Below are 23,063 nucleotides of genomic sequence, written 5' to 3'. Positions count from 1 at the left end.
TCTCTCTCTCTGAGACACACACACACACACACACACACACACACACAGAGAGAGAGAGAGAGAGAGAGAGAGAGAGAGAGAGAGAGAGAGAGATTTAGTTTTTGTGTCTGTTAGCTGTGACATGCTTGTCCACCGACTAGCACATAACACAAAATATTTCACACCTCCTTATTACACCACAAAGCAACTATTCACAATGATAGATGTGTCTGACAGAACACACGCAACTCATGATGAGGCAGCTGGGCCACATAGATGAATAACTTGGGTGAAAGGAATGGAAAGGAAACAGGATGAGAAAGAAATAGGAGGGAAATAATGACTACCAGCCAGCCAGAGCATTGCAGCAAGGCAACAGCAAGATCTGTAAACATCTGCCTGACAGACTTGAACCTGGATGCTCCACTTCGATGCCTTAATCGCCTCAGCCATATGGACATGACCCAAATTGCCAACTTACCGCTCGCCGCTCCGCAACGATCCCAGCCCATTATAACCCCCTACACATAAATTCCCAATTCCGTAGGGGTTCAGACGCTGTTTGTGCATCTGCACTGAAACTTTTCCATTGAACAGCTCATAGCATTATAAATACGAGTGAGGTCTGTCCTGTTGGACAGATTTTTGCCAGATGCACAAATAGTGTCCAAACTCCTAAGGGAACTAGAAATCTGTGAGTAGGGGTTAATGGGTGGAGGTCACTGCAATGCGGTGAGCAGGAAGTTGGGTATTTGGGCAAGACAGAAAGCACATCCGGACGGCCAAGACGGTTAAGGCAACCATACTAGAGAAGCGGAGCATCCAGGTTTGACTCCTGGTCCATCACAAATTTCCAGCTCCCGTCATTGCATTGCCACAATTCCTTGTGCAGCTGGAAGTCATTATTTCCTCCCTCTCTCTTTCTCATCCCATTTACTTTCCATTCATTTCACCCCAATAATTCATGTAGATTCAGTACCAAAATATTTTTTGCGCTTATATCACCATGTTTTAGACATAAACTGCAAGTTCTACCAAATTTGTAATCTCGAAAGGGCACTTTAAATCTGTCGCTGATAACTGATTTATTATATACCAGAAATGGAAAGAAAATGTATGTTAAGTGATATTTCCAAATAATCATCAATTTGAAATTACTGTCAGTAAAAATACACTTTCTCCAGGGTGAAAATACACTTTTTCCGTGTTAAGTGACAGTATACTTTTTCTCGGCACTTATCAATCCTTTTATATGGTTTAAGGTTTTATACACGGGCGTAGAATTTCCCGGCACTTTAGAAAATAAAACTCAGGGGAAAGAAACACGTTTTGGAAAGCTCTTTGATGTGCAGCAACATATACACTGCATAGTTCCGTGTTACGAAGGTATAAATTCTAATTCCACCAAACACCGCATGTTACTTTCCGAAGCATTAAAATCGAGATTGCGACGCGCTTTTGTAAGCCAGTCACAGGTCATGTCACCTGATCTCGGCAGCTGATGACAGAATTTGACACGCGATGTAGTCAGCCAATAGCAAGATCACTCTTAAGTAGCACGAACACACAAATGAGAAAAATTACTGGCTTAAATTAATGTACAATTGATGCTACAAGAAAAGCAAAGCTATCACATATATAGTATTGGTATCTAAGATTAATAAGCTGCAAGAGAAGCTAAGCTTCCACATATATTGTTGATCTTTTTTGCGCGTTATACATCACATAAATGTGCCAGTAATTGTTTTTGATAACGACGTAAATGTTTGATCTTCTGGGCTCGAAATTCTTCATATGGTCGTCCCCAAAGAGCTGATTTTTAAATGAGAGCCAAACGCTCTGTGGTTTAAGAAAATCGTCATACACTCTCTCACATAGTTTATCTTACATAAAAGGAAATTTACTTTGAAAGTAACGCTTTTCAAAGCAATATTCGCAATATTTTTCCGTGACCTATTTGAAAGGTACGTTTCAGCAGTTGCCAGAGAGCGCCAGATAACAGGTGTCACTGCATTTGGGCAGCTACAATGACGCAGAAAGCCCGCACGTTTGTACGTGTGAAACATTAAAAGATCTTGCATTAAAACGAATCTAATGTAAGAAAACTGTCACGTCATGCTCATTGGAGGCAATTTGTTGTTAAGAAGCACTGCACAGTCTTCCTGAAGCCTTTGACACACTTTGCTGTTGGCAGACGCTTGTATGAGCACTGTGCTTTGTCGTCGTATATGGCGCATTTTCTTTGCGACTTAAGTTTTATTTTCGTTTTTTTCTCTCGTTCATGTTTTGTTGCTGCAGTATTATTCTGCAGAAGCGGGATAAAGTAAATTTTTTTGTTAGGGTATTGGTTCTCACCAGTCAAAATCACAAAAATTTAACTGAAAACGAAAGCAATGAAATATTCCCGGAACTCAAAAAGATTCCTGGGTTTTTCCCAGTTTTCTCCCGGATGAAAAAATTCCCGGTTTTCTCCCTGATCTCCCGGGTTGTAGACACCCTGGCAGAATTTGAGAGACTACATTATCATGTCTGAATTAATCCATATTTCTCAACACACCCTTACACATTTACATGTTTTGTCACTAATGCTCCAAGCATAATTTATCTGAGCATGTCTCTCTGTCCCATTTACCTTTCAATCTGCAGGCAACTCTTTCTCATTTTCCCAAACTCCTCAGATGATTTCTTGCCTCATGTGGAGGTCAAGCACTTCTGAGAAAATGGAAATGGCAGAGCAAGTCTTATGAGGTTTATATGCAAAGTGGGAGAGTGGTAGTGGAATTTTTAAGTTGAGCTGTGGGGTGTGCCAGACAAACTAGTACTGTTGCCCAGAAAGTGTAAAAATTTAGGCAAATGCCTCAGTCCAGCATAAAGCTACAATTTTTAAGTAAATTTCAACAAATTTCTGATGGTTCTTATACTTCCTGTTTTCCCCTTGGAGGCATTAAAAGTTTCACAGCACTGTATTTCAGTTCTTTATGGACATGGTAAAGATTCCATAGATATTTGTGTGTCACAGTCATTCAATAGGTCAGTTAGGTATTATGCTAATAATTTAAAGGCTTGGTTTAAGTCAAAAGAGTGCTACATTTCGTTTGAGATCCAGTAATGATGTACTGTGGTTTCAAGTTGTTAATCTGAAGGACCATCACCGCCACTCTGGTAATAGGACTGATGAACTGGTTTACAGGTCAGAAGGAATAAAAAACATACAACACCCACTACAGCAGTATCTACCAAAGCATTGTACTGTTCAGGCAAAATTTAAAGCTGCTGAAAGTTTTAACTGTGATAGGATTACTGTTAAATTTGAGTATTGCTAACTGTTTAAGTGTTATCCTAACTAAGCACACACAAACTTATAACTTGGTAATTAAAATGATCTGCAGCCAACACCTTGCTTTTAATTTCTTGTGAACTGTGTATGATTTTCTTTCGAAGTGTTACAGTTTTCATGAAATCTACAATATGAATTTTGCAGTAATCAACATTTAGTCTCAAACTTTTAAAATATTGTACCTGTATTGCTTTATGCAATAAAAAATTGAATATAATGTACATTTCAAAGTACAAATCGAAATCCATACAGAAAGCCTGTTAAATACTATTTACAGTTTTTACTACATCCATGTCTCTATTCTCCTCTTTGTTGTATGATGTGTGACAGTTGAAACATCATTCACCAATACAATTCCCTCCTCTTCTGTCTCCTATTTCATCTGTAAATGGCTATGGGATGTACATTTATACGAGGGGAAATCTAAAATTTTAGTATAATGGTTAATAAGAGAGATGTATGCATGAGCACGCATCTTTCTTCATTCTTCCTGGGCCATACACACTCTTTTGTGAAATATGTACTTTCTTCCTGAAGACCGTGGAGAATTTCTACTATGCTATTGTGCTGACTAAGAGTATCATTTTACTAAATGTGCACCTCCCCTCTGAATCTCTTTTCTCTCTTCTATCCCAAAATAAAAACCACTATTCATAAAGCCATAAATGAGAGTTTTGTGAAAAACCTTCTTTGTGGATGAATTATATTTCCTTAGAATTAGTCACTGAAATTTCAGCCTAACTTTTAATTTCTGCACGCCTAGGTCCACGTTGTTCTACATGAAATGACTTTAGGTGGGTAGTCCTAACGAGTTGAAGGATGTGACAGGCTCCAGTAATCAATAAGTAGTGGTATGATCAAACAATACTTGGTCTTTTGACAAATTACAAGCATTCCTGTCCATGTAGTTACACTGAGGGTCTTCTAGAAATCTTTGAACTAACAAGGAGAGGTCCCCAGCGGTGGGATTGACTTTTTGAAACCATCTATAAGGTTATGTAAGTTAAGATCCCAGGCATCACACACTACAGCCATTCACCTTGGCAGGTCCTCGTTTCCGAGTAACTGGTGAAAAAAAAAAAAAAAAAAAAAAAAAAAAAAAAAAAAAAAAAAAATTGGAACTTTGTGTAACACTCAATAGTGTTAAAAAAGTTGTATCAAGTAGTGTGGTTGCATGGTGTAATGGATATGACAGTAGCTTCACATGTGGGAGGTTGTGGATTCGAATCTTATAGGTGCAGTGATTTTTTATTTTTAAATCTTTATCAAAGTGACTTTGACCATTATTTTTATTCAATTAATTGATCTGAATGTAATTTTTCATTTCCATCCCCTTGTCATATCATTTTAATCATAATATGAACTACTTCATTTGCTCTCATTTTTTTTCCCATCATTTCTTTTCTACTTGAAATCTTTGTTCTTGTGTTTTCAATTAATTTTATGTATTAATTTCAATTTAATTCCTTTTGTTCTGTCACCCTGTTTTTTCATCCACATTATTTCATTCATTATACCTGTATCTCATTTTGTTTGAATTTCATTATACTTATAAACTCTTCTTTCATATAAATCTTCACCTCCATTATTTTTTCCATAGTGAAACAGGCATTTAGGTTATGTTTTAAATGTTTGTATGATGATTACCATTCAAAAAAACTGCACATCTGGTAACAAAAAATACGTTTTCCAGACCATTGCACAGTCAATATAAATACGTTATATGGTCCTTTGTTTTTAATGGATAAATTGGAATTTTCAAATAACTAAATATTATAATAGATACATATAATTGAATTCATATTCACAAAAATTCCACCTGGAAAAAGAATAGAAATAAAAAATTACATTTAAACCAATGAACTGAATAAAAATAATGATCAAAATTGTTTTGATAGAGATATAAAAATAAAAAATCTACTGCATCTGTCAAAATTTAAACCCACAACCTCTTGCATGTGAAGCTATTACCGTATCCACTACACCATACAACCAGATCATGTAATTTGACTTTTTTAATGTTACTGAGCATCACACAAAATTCTGAATCTTTTTTCATCACTTATTCGCAAACGAGGGCTCACCAGGGTGAATGGCTGCGGTGTGTGGTACCTGGAATCTTAACGTACATCACCTTCTATTCTGTTTCAAAAAGTCAGTCCCACTGCTGGGGACCTCCCCTTGTAAGTAAACATTGAATCAACAGGTTTTTTATGTATGGCACGACCATCGATGTTCTTGCCCTATGCCACAAGATCTGTCTCGGAGCGTTATCAAGATTATTTAACAAGTAATTTATAAAGTGAACTGTAACAATTATGTAAAATTTCCCAAGGAATGTTGAGTACAATTTTTGCTTCTGATGATTTATTCTCACTGAGAATAATGTTATAAGTAATTTTTGGTGAAAAATCTTTAATCAAATCATATATAAGATGTGATCGAAAAATGACGACTATTTACATATATTTAAATACTGGCAGCCCAGAACAAAACTGCACAAGAGCAGCGCAATCTACAGACTGCTTGTGAAACCACAGAAGTAATTCTAGTGATTCAGCAGCAGCTCGAATGTGGGCAAATGAATGGATCTCCAAGGCTTGATAGAATATTTGTTATAACAATACTGAAAGTCAAGAAAGGAAAGAAAAACCACAGGTAAGTAATTTACAGAAAAATATAACAATTTTATGCAAGAAAGAAAATGGTGGTTAACAGTACATATGTGTACGAGACTTACGTAAAATCTGCAATAAAATAAGAATTTACAAACCCTATGAAATAAATTGAACTTACCATCTTCTGCTTCCCGTAATTCATCTTCTGATGGTATGTATTCACTACCCTCATCACTATCTTCGAGTGCAGTCTTCTCAGATAGCAGCTTTCCTGGCCTCTTTAACTGATCCCTAATTTAAAAATGAAGACTAAATTATAAATATAACCCAAGTTTTACCAATCAATCAAATGGTTTCTAAGTATTACAGTGTTAGAATTAAGGGCCCGATATCAACTGACTCTGAGAGACCCATCTGTAAGTAACCTAAAAGGCCTGGACAAGAAGGGACCACCCCTAATTCCATGGCTGTACCAGTGATCCCTGATCAGTTTCTTTGCATGCCACTTTTAAAGAGATTCTTAAAGGTGAGCATAAAATTAATTACAATAAGGGTATTATTAGCTTATTCCAACAGGGCACTGTTTTGGTGCAGGTTTATTACCAGGCAGGTCATGCATTTGTGGAACACTGTATTTGTAAGTAAAGAGGTAACATCGGTGGTGACTAGGAGGGACTAGAATGGCAGTGGGATGTGTGTGGATTTCAGATGGTATAGAAAATGGTTAGTGTCTTTTAACACATGGAAAAAGCTGCTACACAGGAGGTTGCAGATGATTAACAACAAAGGTACAGAAGTGTTCAGCAGTTCTTTTGAAGTTTGCAACTACACCATGTTTATGTTGCAGACCTGTGGAAGAAAGTAGAACTGGAAGTACATGGTTGAGACAGGGGAAAAAAAAAAACTATGGATTCAGAAGTTGGGCCTTGGAAATATGGTGTGGTTACCAAGTCAGTTTGCTAATCATCTGAATGTAGACAGAACAAATATCAAATCAAACAGCTGAGGATTCCTTTTCACCTGTGAGGTTAATCATGCAACTATCAGTTTACCTGGAATGAAAAGCCTGTGATTAAACTTTGGTTATAATGAGATAATGTTGTAAGGATGAGGAGACCAAGCTGCATGTAAGAGATTCCTGAAATATTTGCAGACACTAGCCTTGTGAAAATAATGATAGTGTTTTAATCATAGTACGATTATAGGTTCAGTATAAGGAACTCCCGAGAAGATGTGGTAAAGTGAAATTTCCAGTTAAGATTGTCTGAAAATAAAGGCAGGATCTTAACAAAGACAGAGCGAAAAAGTTTTCTAACTTCAAATAACAAAACTTGTTACAATGTAAGCTAAAAATGAATTTTAAAGAAAAATATGTGATGTGCACTTTATCCATTAGTAACAGATGATGATTGATCACATAAGGTAGTGGATCCAATGACAGAATAACATCCTATAAATGTCACCAAGAAGTTAAATGTATGTACAGGGTGTTTCAAAAATGACCGGTATATTTGAAATGGCAATAAAAACTAAATGAGCAGCGATAGAAATTGGTTATAATGAGATAATGTTGTAAGGATGAGGAGACCAAGCTGCATGTAAGAGATTCCTGAAATATTTGCAGACACTAGCCTTGTGAAAATAATGATAGTGTTTTAATCATAGTACGATTATAGGTTCAGTATAAGGAACTCCCGAGAAGATGTGGTAAAGTGAAATTTCCAGTTAAGATTGTCTGAAAATAAAGGCAGGATCTTAACAAAGACAGAGCAAAAAAGTTTTCTAACTTCAAATAACAAAACTTGTTACAATGTATGCTAAAAATGAATTTTAAAGAAAAATATGTGATGTGCATTTTATCCATTAGTAACAGATGATGATTGATCACATAAGGTAGTGGATCCAATGACAGAATAACATCCTATAAATGTCACCAAGAAGTTAAATGTATGTACAGGGTGTTTCAAAAATGACCGGTATATTTGAAATGGCAATAAAAACTAAATGAGCAGCGATAGAAATACACCGTTCGTTGCAATATGCTTGGGACAACAGTACATTTTCAGGCGGACAAACTTTCGAAATTACAGTAGTTACAATTTTCAACAACAGATGGCGCTGCGGTCTGGGAAACTCTATAGTACGATATTTTCCACATATCCACCATGCGTAGCAATAATATGGCGTAGTCTCTGAATGAAATTACCCGAAACCTTTGACAACGTGTCTCTGGCGGAATGGCTTCACATGCAGATGAGATGTACTGCTTCAGCTGTTCAATTGTTTCTGGATTCTGGCGGTACACCTTGTCTTTCAAGTGTCCCCACAGAAAGAAGTCACAGGGGTTCATGTCTGGCGAATAGGGAGGCCAATCCACGTCGCCTCCTGTATGTTTCGGATAGCCCAAAGCAATCACACGATCATCGAAATATTCATTCAGGAAATTAAAGACGTCGGCCGTGCGATGTGGCCGGGCACCATCTTGCATAAACCACGAGGTGTTCGCAGTGTCGTCTAAGGCAGTTTGTACCGCCACAAATTCACGAAGAATGTCCAGATCGCGTGATGCAGTAATCGTTTCGGATCTGAAAAATGGGCCATTGATTCCTTTGGAAGAAATGGCGGCCCAGACCAGTACTTTTTGAGGATGCAGGGACGATGGGACTGCAACATGGGGCTTTTCGGTTCCCCATATGCGCCAGTTCTGTTTATTGACGAAGCCGTCCAGGTAAAAATAAGCTTCGTCAGTAAACCAAATGCTGCCCACATGCATATCGCCGTCATCAATCCTGTGCACTATATCGTTAGCGAATGTCTCTCATGCAGCAATGGTAGCGGCGCTGAGGGGTTGCCGCGTTTGAATTTTGTATGGATAGAGGTGTAAACTCTGGCGCATGAGACGATACGTGGACGTTGGTGTCATTTGGACTGCAGCTGCAACACGGCTAATGGAAACCCGAGGCCGCTGTTGGATCACCTGCTGCACTAGCTGCGCGTTGCCCTCTGTGGTTGCCGTACGCGGTCACCCTACCTTTCCAGCACGTTCATCCGTCACGTTCCCAGTCCGTTGAAATTTTTCAAACAGATCCTTTATTGTATCGCTTTTCGGTCCTTTGGTTACATTAAACCTCTGTTGAAAACTTCGTCTTGTTGCAAAAACACTGTGTTCTAGGCGGTGGAATTCCAACACCAGAAAAATCCTCTGTTCTAAGGAATAAACCATGTTGTCTACAGCACACTTGCACATTGTGAACAGCACGCGCTTACAGCAGAAAGACGACGTACAGAATGGCGCACCCACAGACTGCGTTGTCTTCTATATCTTTCACATCACTTGCAGCGCCATCTGTTGTTGAAAATTGTAACTACTGTAATTTCGAAAGTTTGTCCGCCTGAAAATGTACTGTTGTCCCAAGCATATTGCAACAAACGGTGTATTTCTATCGCTGCTCGTTTAGTTTTTATTGCCGTTTCAAATATACCGGTCATTTTTGAAACACCCTGTATATGCACAGTGGCATAACGCAATATAATTCTGTAGGACATGATATACATAACAATGTTCTGTTGTCAGGTCCAATCCCAATCAACACTTCAGAAACTGGGATGCATTCCAAAACGAATGTGAAAAGTATGTACAATTATGATTGTATTTCAATTGTTTAGGCTTTGTCATTAGTTCCCAGATTAACCACCACTTTGTAAATTGCTATATATTAAATAAAAAACAGAAGTATGCTGTACACTACTTGATAACACCTCCACTAATACTGAAGTTTTAGTCCAACCCAATATTTCATTTGATTTCACAATTATGAGCAACACCATATAAAGTATAAATTGTTAGGTTGACATTGTTACAAGACAAAGCACTAGCAATATGAGTTGTTCCAGTTTTAATGACTTCTACTGATTCAGAGCTAGGGAGCACAGCAACTCAAGAAAGTTTATTGTGTATGTTCGTGAGTCATACTTGAAAGTCAACAGAAAAAAATCACAAAACAAAAAAATAATTAATGTAAATAATGAAATTTTGGGAATACATCTGTCTAGGTAATATATTGAAGTGATCAACATTGCACGATCACAAGTTAATGTAAGTGTGAGATAAGCCACTCCAAATCTGGTACATTAATAAATGGTATAACCACCAGAACATTGAATGCAGGCATGCAAAAATGCATGCATTGTGTTGTACAGGTGCCAGATGTCAGGGATGGAGTTCTATGTGTGCAGCACTTGATCGGACAATATAGGGACAGTCAATGCTGATTATCGAAGACACTGGAGGCATTCTCTGATGATGTTCCACATGTGCTCGATAGGATGTATCTGGCGATCGAGAAGGCCAAGGCAACATGTCAACACTCTGTGGAGCAAGTTGGGTTAAGTGGTATGGGGGCAACCATTATCCAATGGTAATGGATGAATAGCAGCCACAAGTTGAATCATCAGACTGACACACAAATTTGCAGTCAGGGTGCATGGGTAACCACAAGAGTGCCCCTGCTGGCATACAAAATAGCACCCCTGACCATATGTCGTGGTGAAGGTACAGTGCGTCCAGCACACTGGCAGGTTTTGTGAGGTCCTCAAATGGCCCCTTCCTACGCAACACACGGCCATCACCAGCACCAAGGCAAAACCAACGTTCATCGGAAAACACTAGAGACGTCCACCCTACCGTCAAATGAGTTTTCCCTTGGCACCACTGAAGTCACAAATGGCGGAGATTTGGGATCAGTGAAATGCACTACAGGGCACCTGCCTCAGAGCTGCCCTCAAAGTAACCAATTTGTAACGGTCTGTTGTGTCATTGTCGTGCCAATCGCTCCTCAAATTGCTGCTGCAGATACAGTATGATGGGCCAGAGTCATACACTAAACCTGATGGTCTTCTCTCTTGGTAATACAACATGGCCATAAGGAGCCTAGGCATCTTGCCACCATAGATTCTCATAACTACTGCTGTCAGCAATCATGTACAGTGGCTACACTCCTGCCAAGTCTTTTTGCAGTATTGCAGACGGAACAGCCAGCTTCTATTACACAACCTCGTACAAAATCAGTGAGGTGTTGATAATGGAGTTTTTGTCGCCATAAAGGTATTCTTGACTAACATCAACTCGCGACGCCCAATCTCAAAGGTAACTAACACACACAGCTGTTACAGCATGTATTTAAAGTAAACCTGGTTTGCTCCAAATAGTTGTGCTACTATTGAGTATACATTCCACGAGTTCACAAATTCTTACTTTCGATAAATTTGTGAGTGTGAAATTAATAGCACCTGCTGTATAACAGTTATGCTTATGAACAAATTTATACAACTACAGGCACCGCTAATAATAATAATAATAATAATATGCATTACTTTTCTGGCAAAAGAAAGGATTGTTTTTGTGGAATTTTGTTGTTTTGTGGCTAAGTATAGTTTAGACCGAGAACGAAATAACATGTAAGCTTTCTCTACTCTCTGTTTCGCACATTTGTGTAAGTGGCGGTTTTCATGTTTTTCATTATTTCAGAAAAATGTACAAGATCCCTAACACCTGCATTAATCCACAAATTAACTTCTGGGTTGAAAAATCAGACATTCTTACGCTGCACCCATGCAACAACTTACACTTATTGTACACTTCTCTGTTAAATGTTCGCTTCTACTGAAGCTTATTTGACTTTGTCACTTTCTCGGCCAATGGGTCTGGTCTCAGATGCCCTAGTTCTTTTGTGGTTAACTTTTCTTGGTAATTTACTTTCTGTGAGCACTTAAAACAGATTCAACAGAGTTCACATTGACACTGCCCATGAAAGCGGATTCCTGCACAGTAAAAACCGAATTCCAAACACAAACGGCCGTTTTTGCAAATTAATAAATTCAAGTAGTAACGTCTACCAACATGGTCACTGACTAAATACAAATGAAGCGCTGAGAACCATAAGGGCCAAATGCACATCGTAATCACCCCACATTTAAGAGAATATTGGAGGAACGAAACAGCTTTCCGTGAACATTGATACTCATATATACGATGCGGGCCTACAGCACAGATAAACTTGACTCGCCGTAATATCAACGTATGTGAAAAACGTGAATAAATGCTAGTCTCAGAATCGATGATTTAAGGCCCTTATGGTTCTCAGAGCCTCAAATGGACCACTGCATGACAAAATTCAAAATTTAATATACTATAGCTCATTCAGAAATCCACAAAATAGGTTTTTCTATCAAAACAACTATAACATATACTGATATATTATCTAATTTTACTGTATAATAAAAGAATCGGCACATCTGAGGAGTGTGCTACCATCTAGCATGATTTATGCCAAGCAAATGTGGTAAGTTTGCTGCAGTGTGCTACCACATGGCGGAATTGGCGTAAACTTGTACTTGAGCAGTAGGGCTAGCTGTGCATGATGAAAACAGTGGGCATTTTTTATTGAATCTGAATGTATTTGGCCCATAAGGCAACTACATCATTCTAGTTGCACATGCACAAAAGCACCTTAAACGTGCACAACTGAAGGCATGCTCACGACCCTTATGCCAAGTTTCACAGAGTTTAGAGGAGTACCAATGTCACACAGCGTGGCGGATTTAGTGCCTTATTTTCAAATTACCACATCTATGTTACGTTTAACAGCATTCCGGGAAAAAAAAATCTGTGAGGTGGCAAAAGTGCTCTTACACAGCAGCTGCCACTCACTACAAACACAGGATTCTCTGACTATAGCTAGCGGTTTGAAAGCCGAACAAACATATTCATTTTTATGCGTTTACCTGAGACACTATTTCAGATCAAGGTAGTTGTCTGTCTTCTCAACTGCAGTTTAGTAATTCATATTTGTTCTGTAAATTTGTGTAATAGCTTATAATTCATAAAGTTGCACTATAGGCAATACATACACAACCTCTCAAATTACTATGACAAATGCCCTTACTGGAGTTTTATTTAACCCTAGTATTATTGATATCAAATGAACAAGCAAGCATATAGCGGAAATTAACAATTGACTTACTGATAATCTTCACTAGTTGAAGAACCAAGTTTTTCTTTTTTCTTTCTTTTCTTTGGTAGCAGAATACTTTTCTTCAGAGGTGTTGACTTCTTTTTAGGAGTCACTGATTTTCCTTCTTGAATAGCTGTCTCTTCACAATTTAAGCGGAGAGCTTTCTTTTTCAGCAGAACTTTCTTCCTTTGTGTCTGCTGCAATTTTGACTGAGCTTCAAGATATTTTTCAAATTCTGAGAGTGTCTGATCCACTCGTGGCGCACTGTGACAAATACAACAGATGATTATACTTCAAAAAGAAAGTGTTTATATAAAAAAAATAATCCATACCACGTTTACATTATATAGCTGTTATATTACAGAAGAGAAAACACAAATTTTACTGATTCTGATTCATGTGCAATGTTCTAAACTGTGCCAATTATCTAATCTATTTTATGTTTCAATTTCAGTAAGTTTAATTCTTCTGTTGAACAATAAGACCCTACCAAAGAATACAAAGGAAATGTGCAAGCAGATGAAACTTCTAGATGTGAGTGGAAATCATTGAAAAAATGATGTAAATAAAAATCATGTGTCATTATATTTTAAAACAAACTGTTTTAGAAGCAAAAATCAAACAAAATTTTAAATATGTTTTATTTGAGACCACTGAAGTTTTATATAGTTTTATATCAGTAAAACGAAGCACATACAGTGATACAAAGATCATTTTTATAAGTTACAAAGATAGATTTTCAAATACCTTTAATAATTGTTTAAAAGATACTGAACTATCAATTACGTAAGTTTTCACCCATGAAAAGCTTTCAATAGAAATAGAACTCATGAAATTTGCTGTAGGCGATCCCAATTTTAAATCAGTGTGCTCCTCCAGTACATGCAGACCTGTCACTAAAGTGAAGTATTCTCAAACAAAACACGTAAAACTACTGCAATATATTTTTACTGAAAGCTGCAGTGTTCAGAAGTTCAGCCCCAGATCTATTACTGGAAACCCCCCCACCCCCCTCAAACAACAAATGGACAAATCTGCTTCAGCGTATGAGTAAAATTGATTGACTTCATTTACTATAGACATCAAAGTACTGTATTATAAACACCATGAAATATGATAATTACCTAGCTGACATGGGTGTACTAATGTCAAACCATCAAGTGCATGTGCAGCTGGCTGGAAAAGCAGCTTTTCTTAAATCAAACATGATGCTAAAACATACTACCTTCCCACGAATCTCATGAACACTTTCTTCATACATACACACATGTATGTGTCTGTCTGTGTTTCTATCGACCTGCCAGCGCTTTCGTATGGTAAGTCACATCATCTTTGTTTTTAAATATATTTTTGGTTGGTTGGTTGGTTGGTTTTGGGGAAGGAGACCAGACAGCGTGGTCATCGGTCTCATCGGATTAGGGAAGGATGGGGAAGGAAGTCGGCCGTGCCCTTTCAGAGGAACCATCCCGGCATTTGCCTGGAGTGATTTAGGGAAATCACGGAAAACCTAAATCAGGATGGCCGGACGCGGGATTGAACCGTCGTCCTCCCGAATGCGAGTCCAGTGTCTTACCACTGCGCCACCTCGCTCGGTAAATATATTTTTCCCGCGTGGAATGTTTCCCTCTATTATATAGATTACATATACACATATACATACAAACAAATTAATGATATGAATATAATAGAGGGAAAAATTCCACGTAGGAAAAATATATCTAAAAATAAAGATTCTGCAACTTACCAAACAAAAGCGTTGGTACGTTGATAGAAACAATAACAAACACAAACACATACACAAATTTCAAGCTTTCGCAACCACAGTTGCTTCATCAGGAAAGAGGGAAAGAGAGGGAAAGACGAAAGGATGTGGGTTTTAAGGGAGAGGATAAGGAGTCATTCCAATCCCGGGAGTGGAAAGACTTACCTTGGGGGGAAAAATGGACAGGTATACACTCGCACACACACATATCCATCCACACATAACAGACACAAGCAGACATACAAGTTGCAAAATTCATGCAATTTGCATGTTTGTTTATTTATACTGGTGTATATATACAGACTTCTGTTATTCCTTTGTCTTCAAGTAAAATCACGTGCGCCACATAAATTCATTTTGAAAACTGTGGTACAGAAACACAACATAAAACTTAAAGTTGTTTTTCATGTTGATTTTATCAAAAATTTAGTATTTAAACATCAATTGTAAACATAATCTGTGCTTTTCAGGAACATGATATATTGAACAGTATTATAATGTCCACTGTGAGCTCAACTGTGCTTTTCAGGAACTTTGGCTCCAATATCCTTGTTCACAGCTAACAGTTCCATAATTTAATTATGTATTTATGAGAAAAAGGTATATTTTTGTGAAGTTCCACATGCCTGCAAAGATTTTCACACATTATAAGTGTTTTGCACAACCTATATCATAATAAATTGGTGTTTGTGATTTACAATTACTCTAAAAATGCAACATATTGTATCACATTGGTTCTCTTCTTTAACGTGAGTGTACATAGGCTACAGTTATCATAAATAATACTACTGTCAAGTTTTCTTAGTGACTATAACCTGAAAAATGTTATCTTAACAGATATCTTGTTTTTGGCTGTAAGTCACTTATGTTTCAAAGACTGTTGGTAATACTTGTACCATACCAAATTCATAAATTAAAAGAGAAATCAACAAGCTTAATATAAAGTTACTAGTTTGCTCATCTATAAAATACTCCACCAGGCATGTTATTTGTTTACTGTTCTGGAAAACATTGCCCAAGCCATAATTCAGTCCCACTGTGTTTCTCGTCCTTAGACAGTGGATGAGTTGGTTGGTATTTGTAAGCAGCTGGAAACCACCCTGATTACTATCAAGTGATTAGAAACTGCTGCAAATGGTTGTGTTAGGACGGTTACCAAGAACTGTATACCAGATAAAAAGAAGGAAGATCAGGTTTAACATCCCGTCAACATCGAGATCATTAGAGACAGATTCTGTACCACAGATACCAAAGGTATCTCGACATCGAGGTCATTAGAGAGAGATTTTATATCAGAGATACCAAAGGTACCTCAAGTATTACCTTCTCTTGTCGATACTGTTTCTGCTGCAGGAAATAAATGACCCATCATTACTGGTCCACTTAACTGCAAATGAGTTGCTACTTACCATAAAGATGACATGTTAAGCTGCAGACAGGCACAATTAAAGGACACTTACACAAAGCTTTCAGTCACAGCCTTCATCAGAAAAAGGGAAACAAACACCATTCGTTCACCAAAGCAAACATCTCATGCACATATGACCGCCAACTCCAGCAGGCCGGGCCAGACTGTAACTATCACATAGGTCTAGGTGTCCTATAAAGGGTAAACAGACCAGGAAGAACTCAGGATGTTGCAACAATCCAATTAACCAACACATCTGAGGTGCTGTCTTCCACTGAAACAACAACTAGCCCAGTGCGACTCGATTCACCTATTGGGAAACCTGCTGCATCTTGTCTTAAAGGCAGAGGTCTATAAATTGTCAGCAGTTCAAACTACAGAGAATAATGGTACCCCTTAGGGAAATGGCAGCAAGGGATGGGAAGGAACACCAGATGCACTCAAGAGTGTACACCTGCAGGCATGTTGTGCAGCATGTTGTAGCGGCTATTGCGGCAGCCACTGTGGGAGATCATACTTGGATCATTCCAACGACTAGCAGAGAAGGTTGAACCAGCCTTGCTCATACAGCTGCAACGAATCTCACAGTCTGTTGCATTTCCCCAGAACAGATTCCCCCCCCCCCCCCCCCCCCCCATTTTCTGCATCAAGTGGAAGGCTTGAACCAGCCACTGTGACGACTCTGTGGCAAGCTAGGCTGACAGCTACAGAAGAAAATTCAGAACTATTAGTGTAAGATCCAAAGAATTGCCTCCCACAGGCGAGAATATTAAAATCTGTTTAACTGCTGAAGCATATGCAACGAAGCGTCAGAGTTTGAAGCTCTCTTATAAAGCACTGAAGCTCTCACAATACTAGGTGCAGAAAGCTGGTTAAAACCTGAAGCTCACACTGGAGATCTTCGGGGAAAATTTAAGCCTATGCTGAAAGGATACGGAAATGGTGGTAGTATGTTTGTCATACAAGACAAGAAACTAAGATCCACCGAAATAGAAATAGAACCTTCTTGTGAGATTATTTGAGCAAGACTCAATATCAACAGTAAGCATAACACTGTAATAGAGTCTAATATGAATGTGTGGTGTCTGTTCTTTTGGACATGTCCACAGCTGAGGTACATATTACATAAATTGAACTTGGAGGGAGAGAGAGATTGACAATCACATCTACCGCCTGATAAATGAAAACATTTGTCAAAACTTCAGTTCACTCTCTCATAAGTTCCCTAATCATACTGGAACAATTTGAGGATCCTTTAACCATCCAACAATCAATTGGGATAACTACAGTTTTGTTAGTGGTGGGTGTGAATGACATTCACAGAAACATTACTATATGTATATTTTGAGCGGTGTCTGTTCTGTTGATCATGTCTGACAGAATGGACACCACTCAATTATGTACACTTCTGAAAAAGGGAAGGGTGGCTCCTTGCCTATTTCAGTGCGAATATGCAAATATCATCTGAACTGGGACTCAGGATTTGCGAGCAGTTGTGGTGAAACAAGCGGTGTATCATTTGAGAGATACAGAGTCAAGCAGGTGTGCCAGGATGTAGCCCAGTTCACTGCTACTAGCACCACGTCATCATAGTGCGCGCGCCTGTGCTTAGAGTACACATATTGCACCATAATATAAGGACGAAATAAAAAATTAAAGTTGCTTTTCCAAACTTTGTCAACATATGCTTCAGCATATTAATGTTTAAACTGTTAAATCTCAAAGTGATCAGATGAATATCATTCCCTAAATACATTGTTTTAAGAAAAAAAAATAAGTGGCACTAAATAATAAAGCTAGAAAGCCAAAAATTGGTCAGAATGTGCAAATGCATGTCAGAATCAACTGCTTCAAATTTCAACTTGATCAGAACAATAATTTGGTCAAATGTGGAGTTTTTACGAAAAATTGAAAGAGGTAAATATCAGACTTCGAAAAACGAAAAATTTTATGAAGCTTCAGTTTGATATAAAAACTTTAACTCATTCATTCATGTGGTCTTCAGTCCTGAGACTGGTTTGATGCAGCTCTCCATGCTGCTCTATCCTGTGCAAGCTTCTTCATCTCCCTGTACCTACTGCAACCTACATCCTTCTGAATCTGCTTAGTGTATTCATCTCTTGGTCTCCCTCTATGATTTTTACCCTCCACACTGCCCTCCAATACTAAATTGGTGATCCCTTGATGCCTCAACACATGTCCTACCAACCGATCCCTTCTTCTAGTCAAGTTGTCCCACAAACTTCTCTTCTCCCCAATCCTATTCAATACCTCCTCATTAGTTATGTTATCTACGCATCTAATCTTCAGCATTCTTCTGTAGCACCACATTTCAAAGGTTCTATTCTCTTCTTGTCCAAACTATTTATCGTCCATGTTTCACTTCCATACAGGGCTACACTCCATACAAATACTTTCAGAAATGACTTCCTGACACTTAAATCCATACTCGATGTTAACAAATTTCACTTCTTCAGAAACGCTTTCCTTGCCATTGCCAGTCTACATTTTATATCCTCTCTACTTCGACCATCATCAGTTATCTTGCTCCCCAAATAGCAAAATTCCTTTACTACTTTAAGTGTCTCATTTCCTAATCTAATTCCCTCAGCATCACCCGACTTAATTCGACTACATTCATTATCCTCGTTATGCTTTTGTTGATGTTCATCTTATATCCTCCATTCAAGACACTGTCCATTCCGTTCAACTGCTCTTCCAAGTCCTTTGCTATCTCTGATGGAATTACAATGTCATCGGCAAACCTCAAAGATTTTATTTCTTCTCCATGGATTTTAATACCTACTCCAAATTTTTCTTTTGTTTCCTTTACTGCTTGCTCAATATACAGATTGAATAACATCGGGGAGAGACTACAACTCTGTCTCACTCCCTTCCCAACCACTGCTTCCCTTTCATGCCCCTCGACTCTTATAACTGCCATCTGGTTTCTGTACAAATTGTAAATAGCTTTTCGCTCCCTGTATTTTACCCCTGCCACCTTCAGAATTTGAAAGAGCATATTCCGGTCACCATTGTCAAAAGCTTTCTCTAAGTCTACAAATGCTAGAAACGTAGGTTTGCCTTTCCTTAATCTAGCTTCTAAGATAAGTCGTAGGGTCAGTATTGCCTCATGTGTTCCAACATTTCTACGGAATCCAAACTGATCTTCCCCGAGGTCGGCTTCTACTAGTTTTTCCATTCGTCTGTAAAGAATCCGCATTAGTATTTTGCAGCCGTGACTTATTAAACTGATAGTTCGGTAATTTTGACATTTGTCAACACCTGCTTTCTTTGGGATTGGAATTATTATATTCTTCATGAAGTCTGAGGGTATTTCGTCTGTTACATACATCTTGCTCACCAGATGGTAGAGTTTCGTCAGGACTGGCTCTCCCAAGGCTGTCAGTAGTTCTAATGGAATGTTGTCTACTCCCGGGGCCTTGTTTCGACTCAGGTCTTTCAGTGCTCTGTCTAACTCTTCACACAGTATTATATCTCCCATTTCATCTTCATCAACGTCCTCTTCCATTTCCGTAATATTGTCCTCAAGTACATCGCCCTTGTATAGACCCTCAATGTACTCCTTCCACCTTTCTGCTTTCCCTTCTTTGCTTAGAACTGGGTTTCCATCTGAGCTTTTGATATTCATACATGTGGCTCTCTTTTCTCCAAAGGTCTCTTTAATTCTCCTGTAGGCTGTATCTCTCTTACCCCTAGTGAGATAAGCCTCTACATCCTTACATTTGTCCTCTATCCATCCCTGCTTAGTCATTTTGCACTTCCTGTCGATCTCATTTTTGAGACGTTTGTATTCCTTTTTGCCTGCTTCATTTACTGCATTTTTATATTTTCTCCTTTCATCAATTAAATTCAATATTTCTTCTGTTACCCAAGGATTTCTACCAGCCGTCGTCTTTTTACCTACTTGATCGTGTGCTGCCTTCACTACTTCATCCCTCAGAGCTACCTATTCTTCTATTGTATTTCTTTCCCCCATTCCTGTCAATTGTTCCCTTATGCTCTCCCTGAAACTCTCTACAACCTCTGGTTTAGTCAGTTTATCAAGGTCCCATCTCCTTATATTCCCACCTTTTTGCAGTTTCTTCAGTTTTAATCTACAGTTCATAAACAATAGATTGTGGTCAGAGTCCACATCTGCCCCTGGAAATGTCTTACAATTTAAAACCTGGTTCCTAAATCTGTCTTACACTTATATAATCTATCTGATACCTTTTAGTATCTCCAGGGTTCTTCCATGTATACAACCTTCTTTCATGATTCTTGAACCAAGTGTTAGCTATGATTAATTTGTGCTCTGTGCAAAATTCTACCAGGCGGCTTCCTCTTTCATTTCTTACCCCCAATCCATATTCACCTACTACGTTTCCTTCTCTCCCTTTCCCTACTGCCGAATTCCAGTCACCCATGACTATTAAATTTTCGTCTCCCTTCACTACCTGAATAATTTCTTTTATCTCATCATACATTTCATCAATTTCTTCGTCATCTGCAGAGCTAGTTGGCATACAAACTTGTACTACTGTGGTAGGCATGGGCTTTGTGTCTATCTTGGCCACAATAATGTGTTCACGATGCTGTTTGTAGCAGCTTACCCCACTCCTATTTTTTTATTCATTATTAAACCCACTCCTGCATTACCCCTATTTGATTTTGTATTTATAACCCTGTATTCACCTGACCAAAAGTCTTGTTCCTCCTGCCACCGAACTTCACTAATTCCCACTATATCTAACTTTAACCTATCCATTTCCCTTTTTAAATTTTCTAACCTACCTGCCCGATTAGGGGATCTGACATTCCACGCTCCGATCCGTAGAACGCCAGCTTTCTTTCTCCTGATAACAACGTCCTCTTGAGTAGTCCCCGCCCGGAGATCCAAATGGGGGACTATTTTACCTCCGGAATATTTTACCCAAGAGGACGCCATCATCATTTAATCATACAGTAAAGCTGCATGCCCTCGGGAAAAATTACAGCTGTAGTTTCCCCCTGCTTTCAGCCGTTCGCAGTACCAGAACAGCAAGGCCATTTTGGTTAGTGTTACAAGGCCAGATCAGTCAATCATCCAGACTGTTGCCCCTGCAACTACTGAAAAGGCTGCTGCCCCTCTTCAGGAACCACACGTTTGTCTGGTCTCTCAACAGATACCCCTCCGTTGTGGCCATCTGTATCATTGAGGCACGCAAGCCTCCCAACCAATGGCAAGGTCCATGGTTCATGTGGGGTGTAGTGGATTAGGTATCAGTCATACTAACAATAGAGAGCTGTAACTACAGCACTTGATTACATCTATTAAATAATGAAGTTATGACAAGCTTCAAGACTTTGATGTAAATAACAATTGATACAACGTCTCTTAAAGATGTGGTTCAGACGTCATGTTCTACTGTAAGTTCCATTCAAAAATTCTTCATGGCAAAGCTTAAATGCAGTCAAGCTAAAACTTTTTCTGGGATTAAAGCCAACTTAACTCCATTCCTAGAAAAATTACAAAGATACTACATTACAACAATGAAAACAACCAATTACTGACAAATTATTTAATTGGATAGATAAAAAATCTACTCACCAAGCGGCTGCAGAACACACACATAAATGAATGTTGTAATTGGCAAGCTTTCGTAGACATTGGCTCCTTCTTCAGGCGGAAGGGTTGAAGGGAAAGGAAGAAGGGTGAAGGAAAAGGACTGGAGAGGTAGGGGTAGATTTCGGGAAAGTCAACCAGAACCGCGGGTCATGGGAGACTTACTGTACGGTATGAGAAGAAAAACTGATTGTTGGGGACTGCATTGGATGAGATTTGAAAACCTGAGAGCTTAAAGGTGGAAGACAGGTCAATATGCAAAACAGAGATTACTACTAAAACATTGTGCATGAGTTAATAAGAGTGAAAAGGTAAGTGCATTGTAAGTAACAGAGGTGGGTGGGGGGGGGGGGGGGGGGGGGAGGTGAAAAAAATAGATGGAAAAGACAATGAAAAATGAAGAAAACTGAAACAAGAGTGAGGCAAAGAGTAGTTACAGTGAAGAAATGCTGAGACGGAAGAAATTAACATCAATTAATGACAGGTGGGTGGCAAGAACCAAGGACTTGTTGTAGTGCTAATTCTTACCAGTGGAGTTCTGAGAAACTGGTGTCTGGGAGAAGAATCCAGATGGCTCTTGTGGTGAAACAGGTGCAGAGGTCACAAATGTCATGTTGCAGAGCATGCTCTGCAGAAGGATATTGCGAGCTGCCAGTATACACCCACTGCCTATGCCCCTTCATCCTAATTGATAACTTAATGGTAGTCATGTTGATGTAGAAGTGTTTACATTATATACCACCATTCTCACCTCAGCCTTCACTGCATGTAATTATCCCACCAGCCTAGTTAAAAAGCAGATTTACCGCGCTATCACATCCAATCGTGCTACTGCTGATCCCTCCACAGAACAGCTTCGGAGCACGCCACTGGTGACTTAATATTATCCCGGTCTGGTGGAATGTGTTATTAAGCTACTTCATCAGAGCCATGACTTCCTAAAATCATGCCCTGAAACTAGATCCATTCTGTCTAGAACAGCTTTCTGTTGTCCTCCCAATCTCTGCAATATTCTTGTCAAACCCTATGCTCCTTCTGCACCTATCTCCCTGCCCTATGGCTCCTACCCCAGTGACAATACCCGCTGCAAGACTTGCCCTATGCACCATCCTACCACCATCCATAGTAGCCCTGTAACTGGTAAAACATATACTATCAAAGGGAGAGCAACCAGTGATATGACAAGTCATATACCTGCTACTATGTAAACACTTCTACATCGGTATGACTACCACTAAATTATCAATTAGGGTGAATGGGCATACGCATAGGCAGAGGAAATATACTTGCAACTTCTCAATATCCAAAATGCATGCTCTGCAACATGACATTGATGAC

At 38.8% G+C, this 23,063-nt stretch overlaps 1 protein-coding gene across 2 annotated transcripts in view; it reads right to left on the bottom strand.

Moving 5' to 3' along the window:
- LOC124594835 (DNA excision repair protein ERCC-6-like) overlaps positions 1–23,063 on the bottom strand; it is a 110,880-nt gene that overhangs the window by 67,568 nt on the left and 20,249 nt on the right. For both annotated transcript variants that reach the window (XM_047133284.1, XM_047133285.1), the window contains exons 4-5: positions 12,957–13,211; positions 6,113–6,225 (exon numbers count right to left, since the gene is read on the bottom strand). In XM_047133284.1, coding sequence (XP_046989240.1) covers positions 6,113–6,225; positions 12,957–13,211 — 368 coding nt within the window. The remainder of the gene's footprint in view (positions 1–6,112; positions 6,226–12,956; positions 13,212–23,063) is intronic.

Source organism: Schistocerca americana, chromosome 2, assembly GCF_021461395.2.
Source record: "Schistocerca americana isolate TAMUIC-IGC-003095 chromosome 2, iqSchAmer2.1, whole genome shotgun sequence".
Lineage (NCBI taxonomy): Eukaryota > Metazoa > Arthropoda > Insecta > Orthoptera > Acrididae > Schistocerca > Schistocerca americana.
This window is presented reverse-complemented; position numbering and strand designations above follow the sequence as displayed.